The sequence below is a fragment of the Diachasma alloeum genome, unplaced genomic scaffold (assembly GCF_001412515.2).
Source record: "Diachasma alloeum isolate Michigan unplaced genomic scaffold, Dall2.0 Dall_scaffold_00181, whole genome shotgun sequence".
Taxonomy (NCBI): Eukaryota; Metazoa; Arthropoda; class Insecta; order Hymenoptera; family Braconidae; genus Diachasma; species Diachasma alloeum.
This window is the reverse complement of record NW_021680347.1, coordinates 709,137-722,785: the sequence shown is the minus strand read 5'-3', so window position 1 is coordinate 722,785 and position 13,649 is coordinate 709,137. Positions and strand designations below refer to the sequence as shown.

General features: G+C 38.4%; 1 protein-coding gene across 1 annotated transcript; it reads left to right on the top strand.

The window, feature by feature from the left end:
- The first annotated feature begins 1,179 nt into the window (after positions 1-1,179).
- Positions 1,180-13,010, top strand: LOC107045673 (ankyrin repeat and fibronectin type-III domain-containing protein 1). The gene is made up of 7 exons (XM_015268005.1): positions 1,180-1,243; positions 3,326-3,469; positions 3,697-3,775; positions 4,104-4,207; positions 4,351-4,614; positions 8,369-8,671; positions 8,784-13,010. The coding sequence occupies exons 2-7, from the start codon at positions 3,346-3,348 to the stop codon at positions 11,501-11,503; spliced, it is 3,594 nt and encodes a 1,197-aa protein (XP_015123491.1). The 5' UTR covers positions 1,180-1,243; positions 3,326-3,345; the 3' UTR covers positions 11,504-13,010.
- Positions 13,011-13,649: the final 639 nt, after the last annotated feature.

The following is a 13,649-nucleotide window of genomic DNA, read 5'->3' as shown; positions in this document are numbered from 1 at the left end:
GGGGGGGGGGGGGGGGCAAACAGTGAACCCGAGACTGAGAGGGGTCCCAAGTTTGAAAAATTACTGGTAGGGAGAGAGAGGAGACAGATGTTGGGGTTCTGTACGGTCGAGGGCACATGGCGTCAGGACGAGTAGTTATTATGTGCCTCTTTGCGTGGGTATTCTAACGACAGATACGTCTAGTTCTGTGGTACCGTAGATTTGTGGCGTTACGACGCTATTCCCAACATTCCAATCATAGTTTTTTAAAAATCGAGATAAGATCATTGAAAATAGTATTCACGCAATTTACCTTTATTCTCACAAAAATCGACGAGTGTAAAGTGCCTTGAGAATAATAAAATCAAAGTATACGAGGAATTTTCCTTCATGCAGAAAATAACTGGGGGTAGATGAGGAGGAAGATGAAGAGACAACGAATGGGGAGGAAGAGAAATAAATTTAGAGAGAGCAATTAATTGTCATTGACGTAAGAATAACGGCGGAATTGAGGAATTCATAAATAAAGTCCAAATGAGATTTCGAAGGAGTGCAATTAAGAGTCCAAAGATGGAGAGAGTAATGAAACGACGTGTTCCCAGTAGCAGTGGAATATCTAGTTTGAAGAGGTCAAGGTCGTTTCGTGCCTCGGTCAAATTAATATCAAAGATACGCAATCGTAGTGAAGTGTTTGAGTCGTATAATTCAATCAGTGATAGTATGCAAAGCTCCCAGGAGTATTTGTCAACCGTTGGTGAAAATATTGATTCACTCGCGAGTGTCATTACTGAGGATCTCACCCGTAAATTGACAATATCTACCAATGATATTCGAAAAAAGGACAGATATGAGAAGAGTAGTACATACAGGTTTTATGGATTTGAGGATGATGAGAATGTTGTCGATAATAAACAAACGTGGCTGTGCGATGGTGGATATGAAAATCCAAGCTTTGCACTGGATAATTCACTGGATTCGTCCCTTAAGAATTATCTATTTGTGCCAGTTGCCGGTGCTGAGGCTGCAAATTGCTCTGGCACAGACGAAACTGTCAAAGATATGGAGCAAGTAGCGTCGAGAGACAGACTGAAAATTGTCTGTGGTAATGCGGAGACTCGTAGCGTACGGACTGCGTTATTGAGAAATGAAAAAATAAAATTGCCCAACGATGTCGTTCATCAGAACGATGAGAGTGGAAATATATCGAATTCCTGGTTCAATACACATTCCACAAATTTCAAGTGGAAATATCGAGAAAGCAGCAGTATGTCCTTCAGTTCGATATTTTTATTCTACCACTAGAATTTTTCTTTTATCTCAACTTTTCGAGTATTCGACGAAATCCAATCGATGTGCGTTTTTAGAATTTAGGAATGAAACCTCGGTGCGGCATTCATGTCGAGTGAATATACTTCACTCGCATGCACGTGCGTGACTCCATTTTAGAATTCAAAAGCATTTTCAGCACGTTCAATTCCCTTTTAATTCAATCACTTTGTTTTTAAGCTAAAACTTGGCACGTTGGAATGGCTCAATTTTCGTTTCACTAGATTTGAATGGAAAATTTGACGGCGTTACGCTGCAGTACAGCGCCGAAATGTCGGGTCATCTTACATTCCATTACTTGAGGTAGAATGTGATACGGACGGTTTGCTAATGTAGAATTTAATTTTATCCAGTATTGTTTTATTCCCCTCTTTCGTTGTGCATTATTTCCATTTTTAGTCATATTAACTATTTGAACGAATGATGGTGTACCTACACTGAGAGAAAAATCCATGTAGTATGAGAAAAATCGATGTAATATGAGAAAAACAATTTCTTGGGTGGCGAACATCGCACGCATATTCGATCAATTCATGGTAGGTTTCAGACAAGAAATCGATACTCACTATTGGAGAAAAATGAAATTTCATGAACAGTTGACTACTAATTTTCAGGACAGTAACACTGAATGCGATTTAGGGGGGAAAAATCATGAAATTTCAGATTTCACTGAAAATTCAGTAAAATTGCAAAATTTTAAGCAGCACAAAGACGAGAATTCCTTAATTGAATTGAATTTCCAATCTAATGTGAATATTCAGTGCCCAATTACATTCAATTTGCAGTGAAATCCGAAATTTCATCATTTTTCCCCCTAAATCGCATTCAGTGTCACTGTCCTGAAAATTCAAGAATATATTTAGCTGCATTTTCTGGTTTTCTATTCATTTTCAGGGAAAAACGGAATTGACATTGATAGTTCTCTTTGATTTTTCCACAAAATTTTGAATTTTCAATGATGAAATTCCTGGAAATTTCAGTGGTAATTAAATTCGATACAAATTTCCTAAAAGTGAACCGCAAATTTCGGACAAAATTTTTTAACAGTGCTAAAAAGCAGGCAAAAGGAGGATGATACTAAAAAATTGTTGAAATTTTTCGTCAGAATTTTTTGTGTCAAAAGCCGAATATTTTTATCATGTTTGATTTCCCCTGAAATTTTAGGAAATCTTGTTATTGAAAAATCAAATATTCCATTAATTTTCTGTTCGAATGATCTGAAAATCATTAAAATACTTGATTTTTCAGTGCAATTATTCCGGGAAAACTCGCAAAAATCAGAAAAATTCAGGGAAAAATTGAAAATTCGTGTCATTCTGTTTCTGAATATTTATGTTACATTAAAAATTCACTCAAGTTGTGAAATGTCCATCTCCCTGCCACTGAAAACTGATGAAATTCCTTGAATTCCACCCAAAACTTGAAATTTCATAACCATTTTGCTCCTAAAACGGATTCAATGTCACTCTCCCGAGAATTACGATCACATTTTCCATGAAATTTCGATAAATTTCTAACTGTGAATGAAAAAATTATATTTTCTTCTGGAAATTAGACAATATTCCTGAAGAGACGAAGTAAGTTTGACAGAAGGAACAGATGTTATTGCTTTCCTTCAAACTCATTGCGATTCAGAGCAAGTGACGGTTATATTTTAGACATATCTGAAGGTTCTCCCCTGTAAAAATTCTGTACTCATTCAATATGAAAGTCTCTGATCCATGATTCACTGAATCAAAGCTGTTTTAGTAGTTTTTGTAATTTTTTCATCTTTTGACACGAAAAGAACAATTTCTTGAGGCAAAAAATTGTCACTTTTGCCAACTCATGAACATTTCACAGGATTCTCACACGGTCTGACTCATTATTCGGAATTCTTCGAAGCGTTTTATTCTTAAGAGATGAGACATTTCACGCAAGAAATTAGTTTTGTAATATTATGTCGATATTTCTGCCCGGGTATTGTACTCTTTACTTTTTTATAATTTATGTTTTGGTGTTATTTGTTTAATCTCACTAGAGTTACAATCGCTTCAAGGCATGGAGTTCCTGGAAGGATTTGGAAAGAAAAATAAGAACCAACATCATAATCAGACAAACCACGTGACAACAGGAACGATTAATCCTCTCGTGGCTCAACCCTCCCTCAACATACATTTGCATGGTATTTTTTATTTTTCTCTCATTTTATCTCGAGTGTACATATTTCTCCGGCATTTTTTGTTCATGCTACATCAGAGCGGCTAAAAAAACATCATAAAGTCGGAATAGTAATGCCTAGGGAAATAAGGAGTATAAAAATATCATAAACAAAGTCTAAATGGGGCATAATGTGTATGAGATTTTGACGGTGTTCATTCATATGCATATATTCAATGTTTTTTCTTTCAGCTCTATTTACAGCTATCGAGCAGGGCCAGTTGGACAAAGTGAAAACGATATTGGAATCGGCGGATATCGATGTCAATAGGTATTATGTCAATTATCATTTATCACTTCTCTTCTGTTTCACATTTCCATCGACTCTTTCCTCTACTCTCCCCTTCATTTTGTATTTAGTCTACACGGTCACAAATTTGTCATAATGTCGAAATAAATAGGGCGCGAGTAGAAAAAATGACCGAAAAAAAAAGAGACAATCCACAACTTTATTTGTCCCTGTGTCCACACGGACTCTCATCGATTTTTCGCATTCCCCTCTTATCTGTACCACCACACCCACTCTATTCTCCGAAAGTATCAAGAAAAGTTCCACAATTTCTCATCCATTTTTTTCTCTATCTCATTCTCTTTGAAAGCGTCAACAGCGATGGCTTAACACCACTGGACGTAGCTGTGCTGGACAACAATAAATCACTAATAAAAATGCTAGTTGCATACGGCGCAAAGGAGGGAAATCAGTGTAAGAGTCAATATCCTCTTAAAAAATTGAATAATAGTCACTTCATTGGTGAAGCTGAGTGATTCACTAATGTTGCCATCGCCCCCCCCCCCTTCTCATGTAACTTTTTTTTTGTTCCTCTCTGGATAATTCGATTTGTCCAGTTAAATCTCCAGAGTGCCTCGGCAGTCACTTGGCATCACTACTGCTGTCAGCGGAGCACAGACTCAACGAAGTAGGTGGAACTGGCGGTACACTGGGGACAAGTTCAACTTCATTTCTGGATGCTACGAGTGCTAGGGCGAGTTTCTCAGCAGCGCACAATAATTTAACCGGATGCGGGGGCAATACCGAGGACAAACAAGTAGCCCTGTGGGAGAGAAGAGTCAGAACGCTGAGAAAGATGCTGCTGGGATTCGACCAAGCTAGTTCGTACCGCACTCTTTTATTTCAAACGACAAAGAAAAACTATTTTTTTTCAAGTCTATTAAATGAACACGGCGAATGAATTGAAAGAGGGAGATGAATATACAGGGAGCTACTTTTCACCATTTTTCTTAAATCTCACTGGGATTTAGAAAGATAAAGAGATGTGAGGATAAATCATTTGCCCCGCTCCCAATGGTCTTTTGCCCTCTTGACTTTTACAGTGGAGTAATTTTTTTCATTGATAAGAAAAACGGTGCACGGTTTTTCTCCTCCTGCGAAAATAGCGGTCTGAGAGACGGTTTAAATATACCTCTTGGACTGGAAATCCCCTGGATTTACTCGCGTGCAATTATCATTAACGATTTGGTCGTTTTTTCTCCAGTGAGTTGTCTTTTTCCGCTAATTTGCCCACTTCATAAAAATATCGGAACTTTAGAGTAATTTGGTTGGTCTCTCAACTTCACTTATCGTACGCTGCGAGAAAAAATTAGTTTTGCCGAAAAATTATATGTTCCCATGAAGAGATCTTTTTTCGGGTTGAATCAATTAACTTGTGGACGAAAAAGAAAGTTTTGACCAAAACGTGATAGATTTTGTAATTATAATTGTTGTCGTGAGACATTTATATGTCCTTCGGGTGAATATATTCATTCCACAGAGGATTATATGAGGCTTTGGATTTATCAAGTGAATGTTATTGAGTTGTATATATCTTTGTCCAATAAACCCCTTATAATGTTCATGGAACAAATGATAATTGTTCTCGTGAGACATTTATGTCTTTCGGGTAAATACACTCGTTCGACAGGGAATTCTATGACGTTCCGACTTTATCATGTGAATGACATTGTTACGTCGATGAAATAAGGAGAATACAAGTAATTAATTAATCACTGGGGCAAACAGTTTATTAGTTTAAGAGGCTCAGTGTACAATTGTGTGTCCAATCTATTCTAGGGAGTCGAATCATACAAAAAGACTATCGTCTCTTGACAGACTTCAGGGGTATCCTTCAGATGGTTTTACGCACTAGGAATTCGAAGGGGGATACGCAACAATATTGAGTTATGTACAATCGTCAAAATAAGTTCCGCCAGTACGCGAAGTTAGCTACGAACCGGTCCTTCGTTTCAGTCCCATACTCCAACCAGTACACTGAGAGAAATTTCAATGGTAATTTCAACTACAAGGGAATTGTCAAAAAAATAATAGTTACGGTTACAATGAACATTGTAGATTCAACTATTATATTAACGTGAAAATTGCATCATAATGTTGATGACACTATTTGACATAGTAAATCGAACGATGAATCCTAGTTTAATCTACAAAGTTTATTGTTACTGTAAATATAATTTCTTTGACAATTCCCTTGTAGTTGAAATTACCATTGAAATTTTTCTCAGTGTAGCTAACTTCACGGATTGGCGGAACTTATTTTGACGATTGTATATCGTTGTCCAATAAACACTTAAACGAAGAGAAATTTTATAGAAAAATTCTAGTCCACCGGCAGTGAAAAATTCTAGTGCTGTTAAGGTAAAATTTATTCGTATTTCTGGTAAAATGTCTGGGGATTTCTGTGAAATTTTCACAGAAATACGAAGAAAAATTCACGTTTTCCCCAATAAAATTTCTAGTGCTGGAACTGGAATTTTTTCCTTGCCGTCACTTTGCGCCTCTTTTCCCGTGCTACACGGAGAGAAATGTTCAGTAAAAATTGCGGAACTCTCACTTCACTCACCGACTACGGAATCGACTCAGAAAATTTAAGTAACGGTATCGTAATTTTTCACAAGAGATTCAGATAAAAATTACGGAACGCTCCGGAAAAATTCCGTGACAGTTCCGTAAAATTTCCTACAACCACATTTCGCTCCGGAATTACGGAAAAGATACGTAATTTTTATTGAATATTTATCTCCGTGTATAGCACTAAAATTTGTCTAAAATATTTCTCTCCGTGTATAATTTGGGCAAATTTAAGCTATCAGACAAATATAAGTATAATTAAATTCTGAAAGCACCCGGTGGCTTGGCGCAGTGGGTAAGTTCGTTGCCTCACATGCGAAAGTTCCGAGTTCAAATCCCAGCCGGATAGAATGGTGCGATCTAACCATTTAAAGTCTTGATCATCATCGCAGTATACCCTAACCGGGTCGAAGCGATGTAGAATAACGATAAAAAAAAAAATTCTGAAAGCAGAGGGTGATTGCAAATCGTTTGGTGGCCGATGGTACTCCAACACCAAAGGCCCATCCATTAAATCCGAACATAAATAATGGATAATTCTTTTTCAACACGCTGTGCGAAAAAGTAACTTTAAAACGTCCCTTTTCCACACATTGTGATGAAAAATATCGTTCGATACTCATGGGAAAAGTGTTTTTTGGCTCGTGGGATTATATCACCCGCCTTCGGCTCGTGCTATAAACCGCCCGCGAGCCAAAAAAACACTTTTTCTGTACTGCTTCTCACGATTTCTCGTCTGGAAATTGGTATTACATACTTCCCAAACTCGAAAACTTGAAAATCACTACAGAAAAATATTGTTCCTGGGCTGTTGCGATGGGGTTTTTTTACTCGTGTGGCGTTGGCCAGTCCTCGCCTACGGCTCGGAGGCCAACGCCACACGTTTTATTCAGTACTTGTGGGGAAATTTCGTCCTTAACGTGTGTGGTTACATCACTCGCCTTCGGCTCATGCTGTAAACCCCACACACGTTAAAGACGATATTGCCCCACACGTGCTGAAATATACTATTCCGGCCTGTTGCGATGGGGTTTTTTACTCGTGTGGCGTTGGCCTCCGAGCCGTAGGCGAGCCCCCATCGCAACAGGCCGGAATAGTATATTTCAGCACGTGTGGGGCAATATCGTCTTTAACGTGTGTGGGGTTTACAGCATGAGCCGAAGGCGAGTGATGTAACCACACACGTTAAGGACGAAATTTCCTCACAAGTACTGAATAAAATTTTATGTCACGAAGCCTGAAACCGGCTGAATTAGACACGAGACGCGAAGCGTCGAGTGTGTCATCCAGCCGGTTTCAGGCATGAGTGGCATAAAATACTATTTTGACACTGCTGCTACGTTCACTTCGTGCCGAAGAGTGCCTTTTGTTTACTCGGAAACAAAAAGTAAACGAAAAGTCTTACATTTCCTTCTATCAACTTGATATTAGACAAATTCCAACCGCTCCAATTCTCATTAACACATCTCCTTCTCGACTAGGCCATTATGCGGTCAATATCAGCGATATTAATAAATTCAATAAAGGTGAAAAAAGAAGAATCCCTTATTATTCCAATCGCCAACTTTTCGAGAACTAAATATTCTCCTCATCAGGGCGTTATTCCATTGCACAACTCTTATGCCGTGAGATGTTGAGGCATTACGCAGACCTCCAAACGTATCAAAAATTAAAAATCTTATCAATAATCGTCACAAACCAATATAACCGAATCAATGATAATCATTAAACCTCGTTTAATCGTCTCATACTCATTAAAAATGAAATAAATATATGAATAAATACAATAAACACAATAAGTCACAAATTTCAAACTTTCACGTTAACCGTCATTGAAAATACTAACTATCAACTTGGTCAATATCCCTCAAGTAAATCTGTTCCACTCCATCAAATATTCTCACATGGAAGGTATAGAACATTTTTCGGCAGAGCTAATTTTTCCTCTCAGCGTAAAGTTCTACCACTTCGCATTATTCATTGGTGAAAAATATTCTCCAGGGCCTCCAGACGTGCCGTTTATGACAAGTATCGACGTAATAGAGACAAAGTCGGTCTCAGTACGCTTTCAAGAGACCGAAACACATGACTCTTACGTATGTACTAAATTCAAAGTACAATGGAGTACAAAAGAAGATTTCTCGATAGTCAATGGAGAGAGAGAAGTATTCGATATGAAACAGCGTGAGTGCCGCATCGATGGACTCATTCAGGGGCAAAGATACTACTTCCGAGCTTGCGCGGGTAATCTCAAGGGATACAGTAGATTTATTATTTCGAGTCCATGCAGCGTGATACCAAGCAGTACGTATATTTTCTACCACTCTAATTTACAATCCAAAAATAGACAGGAATAAGCTTAATTAAAATGCCTTTTTCTCTCCTTTTTCTCCATTTTCTTTTTTATTGGAAAAAGGTTGGCGTGACGTTGATGGAAGGCAGCCGAGGTTTGCTGGTCGTTTGGAACAATTGGATTCACTTTTCACGGACATAAAACGACCTGAATATACCCAAGATACGCCAGCTTTACAGCGACGAAATCACAAGAAGAAAACAACGATAAAGCAACTTTTTACAGCAACGAGTAAATTCCAGAAGAGTCTGAGACGCGGCGTTTACCTTGCCTGTGTGCTGTACAATGAGGACAAAGTATTAGTGACGAATGAAGACTTCTTGCCAGTAATTGAAGTGGATGAAACCTATCCAAGCTGTATTTACAGTGATTATCACTGGTTAATGAAGGTGGCGTGTACGTGGGAAGACGTTAAAACATTGAAACAAGACATGGAGAAGAGTCACAGCAGCTCAACGAATCACTTCCGTCTTAAATTACTGCAGGCTGCTGCGCAAATGCAAACGGCACTGTGCATTCAGGACTTGGGGCAAGTATATCATAAGCCTATCAGAGATGTCCAGGGTACTCTTGTTTTATCAACAATTAACTATATCAAATCACCGAAATTAGTGTCAGTGCTTAATAGCCGATGGTTACCATTGAACAAAGTCAAAAAGAAGATTACAATACATGAGGACAGCAATGTAGCCGACATATTGATGATGAGCATCAAGGACCAAATGGCTTATCATCAGTTGAGTAGTGTTAAACTGAGTAAGGGCCTATACCTCGGCTACTTGAAAATGCAGAGTAGCGTTGATCTGATACAAATAGTCGTTCCATCAAAAGCCCCAAATTCTCTTCCTCACTGTAAAGTACGTGATAATCCACACGTATCAGCTGAAGAGTGGGATTATCTTAAAAAAATAACCCGAATTCAGGCACGTAGCGATGATAAATCCAAGGATAAAGAGAGAGACGAGGAGAAGGAGAATGATTATGATTACGATAATGACAGTGAATGGGGTAAGAATCAAGGTAACGAGCAGCAAAAACTCTTTGTCGATCTCGTATCAGCTACTGCGAGACGTTTGTTCACATACATGCAGGTGAACTCGGAGGATTCATTAATTCACAGGCTGTATGATGCTGAAGTGATTGAACTCACTAATGAGGTATCATTTCTCATCGTCGTACCGCCCGCCGAAACAGCCTGTTCAGTGCCAGGTACAAGGGAAATTCTCTTGCAACGCGATGATCTTCTCTCATTACCCATTCAAATATTTGAAATGGTGCACTTAAATACTTATCAAAAGGATGTTATAAACAGATATTCACGACTGAGTTGTATACTGGAGTTGGATACAGCTCAGGCACAGCACAGTCATCGTGAGGCATTTAGTTCGATCGAGGTCAGCGTTGCCAAGGACAAATTATCGAGGCTTGAACAACTCCAGACACAAATGAATGCCATTTGGAAGGGTGCTAGGTGGTTAATTGATGTCATAACTTTTGCAAGGGATCGGGGCTCGTCGCAGTACGCAGGACTCATGGCCAACAATTCCAATTCAGCGCCAACACTGTTGAACTCACCAGCTGGTATCTCTATGCGTTATTTATTGAACATTGAGAGATGTCATAATAAAACGAATGGTTTGAAGAGAAGTTTATTGCAACTACCGCCGCGCGATCCGAAACTCGTTAAATCAAGTCCAGGAAGGGGCAGTTGGCCGGGACCAAACATCTCAAGTTCAGCGACTAATTTGTTGACCACAGAGTTCAGCAAGAGTGAGCAGCAACTACCTTGCGGTGGCCACAGTGCTGAGGGACAAGTTGACAATCAAATCCCTTTGATTCACCATGAAGAGGCTTTAACGCCGTCTATTATTGACGATAGACATTCGAGAAAAGGCAGTGATACGTCAAATTATTCAACAGTCTCTGAGCCAGTTCGATCAAGCCATCCCAGTTATCATACATCAGTATCTGGGCTTGGCATTAGGGACGGGGCGGTAACGAAATTACTACCCCCATCCAAATCCGAGGACACTCTGCTGCTCAGCCAGTACAGGCATATGTCGAAGAGTCGTGAATCGACCCGATCAACTGTATCGATGACTCTGTCTGCCTCGACAAGTCCTCAGCTCATTAGTAAACCCATGTATGGTAATACATTGATAGGGTCCACGAATCAAATGGCATTAACCAACACAACGAGTTTATTGAGCGTCAATACAGCTACTAGTAACGCAAATAGCACCAATAGTTTAAACTCATTGAGTGATGATTGCAGTGGTGAGCAGAGCACTTCGACAGTGAGAATGAAAACTAAGAGCTCAAAACCAAGTGCCAGTGTTGCATCGGTGGCAAGTTGCTCATTACCGGATCCCAATCAGAGTAATAACGATGAAACGAAGGACCAAACGTCGATTACAATGCCAGCACCATTGCCTGGTATACTACAAGTGTTTGCTGCATATGAAACGGGTCTTGCAGCTGGTACCAGTCTCAAACTACATGTTACACCGAGAACGACAGCTAGGGAAGTTGTTGATCTGGTTGTTAAGCAGCTTAACATGGCTGTTGTGCTTAAGGGTCAGCAAGGACCAATTTACACGAATGAGGAGTTACCAAACTTCTGTCTGGTTGCGGTTATTGGTGCGCGGGAGAGATGCTTGAGGGATGATTTCAAACCGCTTCAACTGCAGAATCCATGGAAGAAGGGGAGATTGTACGTTAGACTCAAGCAGGATGTACTGGCAGCACTCGAACACAGCAGTAAACACACCGCTTATTTGTAGCGATTCAAATTGGAATTTACAAATTTCCTCGAGTCAATAATTGTACGACTGCAGTTATTCGTTGAATTTGGTAAAGTTGGTTTCATTTTTCATTAATTTCATCATTCCATTATTTATTAAATGTCCCGTGTTTCATTGTATTTTTTTACGTCATCACTGGTAATGTAAGATAAATAGTTTTCATTATATTCATTTTATCTTCAGTACACCATCAGTATCGATTTTTATATTTTTGTACATAAAGGGTAATATCAATATTCTTTAGTCAAGTGACTAGCCACTATGATCTCGAGTGATCAATTTAAAAAATATTAGATCGTATACATATAACTGAATTATCTGAACTAGCAAAGAGATGGTAAATCATAGACTGCTGTAGGATAAAAACGAAGAATCTTTGATTTATGTATTTAATTCTAAGGAATTGAAAGTAAAAAAAATGAAAATGGGGGAAAATAAGAGATATTGGAGAAATTGTACAAAGGGTGACCTAAGCATATACACATTATTTTATAGGCCATTGTTGTTGTTTATGATTTATTTACTGTTATTCAATTAACGGGTATAGTAACAACAAATTACGAATTGTATTGTAAATATTGAGCTTTTATGTTTAGAAAATGAAAGTCCATTAAAATGAAAAATGATAAACATCGGTTTGTGTGACAGAATTGTCACTGAAAACTTGTGGGAAGAGGCTAATTATGAGAGATGATAGACGTCCATTGTGTGTTATTGATAGTCTAATATATGTCTATTTTCAAAGTCATGATTATCAATGAATAATTAATCAATGTGATATATCGATCGGGCATCGTCCGTAGTAAAAACGGGTGTTCACGAATTTAAACGTCCACCAATTTTAAATGCAACAATTAAGTTGTAAATTTTAGAGAACAAGTGAAAATAAATATTAGAGAAATATTGTCGAACAGAGTGTGAACAGGGAGAGAGAGAGAGAGAGAGCAAGAGATTATAAAGGAACCACAAATGTACCTTAATGCAAAAAAAAGAAGAATCTGATGGCAGTGTGATCTGAATTTTGTCCATTCCAAGTCAAATAACTTTCTCATATTTTTATGTATGTGATCTGTATATATTGATCAATGTAAACAAATTTATTGAAAAAGGAAAAACTCCAATTTCTGTCCAATTGAACGCAGTATGACTGTATCGAGAGACAAAAGCGTCGTGATGCGATCATTTTTGAAAAGGCTGTTTCTTCGTGTCTATCAGTGTTAAATATAAGATATTAAATGGCAACAATGCAAAAATTAAAAATTAGACGTATATCGAGTAATTAAACTCGAACGAACTAAGGTAACACCAATAATAAGATCATCGAATTATAACTGAAGATTTACTAAAAATTGAATCAATATATATTACGCAAGTATGAGAATGAAAATGGGGTGGTGTAAAATTGGCAATCGATGTTGATAAAAGAATTATAATTTATTTTAATTCCTGATGAAACAAAAAGAATGTAAGACATGTTGAGATTGAATAAAACGTATACAACGTTTTAACCCGTGTTAAAAAACTGACTGTTACCATTCGTTTAACGAAACCAATAGCCAATGAAAAATAAAGAAAAAGGACACTTGAAAACATTTCCAATGCGGCCCAACGGGCATTGCAGGTGGTATCACGTGGTATTCCTGACCTACAAGCCTGCTGACCCAGTTGGAGTTCTCTCATCCCCTCCCAAGCCCCTTCTCTGTTCTCTTTACACTGGCAAGCATCTACAATCGCCATGAAAACATCATCAAAACTCACCCACTCAAGTGCCAATTAACGTAAAATATCGATCTGCATAACAATGGAAAAATATTTGTCAAAGGTTCAATAAAATTGGTGAAGTAATTGCAGTTGAATTCCGGCGCTGTGGGACACACGAGAAAGGGGAATAGGCCGTGCACTGAGAGGACTCATGGACCGTGGACGGATCCACGGATACTGGGCCAGGTCATACCACCAAAGCGAACCACCGTCAACGTTTTATATGCTATTGGGACTGTCGTTGGCCGATCAGTTGGCCCGATGATACCAAACGTTGCTGTACTCCAGAGTGTTACGTTTTTACAAAAAATTTATAAAAAGTTTTTGTTGAATTTCCATAGTAATCCAGTAGTCGAGGAAAATG

Excerpts from the sequence above, each read along its gene's own strand:
- LOC107045673 (XM_015268005.1), top strand. The coding sequence starts at position 3,346 with ATGGAGTTCCTGGAAGGATTTGGAAAGAAAAATAAGAACCAACATCAT. Across the intron at positions 4,615-8,368 it reads GCTGGGATTCGACCAAGCTA|GGCCTCCAGACGTGCCGTTT; the intron begins GTTCGTACCGCA and ends AATATTCTCCAG. Across the intron at positions 8,672-8,783 it reads ATGCAGCGTGATACCAAGCA|GTTGGCGTGACGTTGATGGA; the intron begins GTACGTATATTT and ends TATTGGAAAAAG.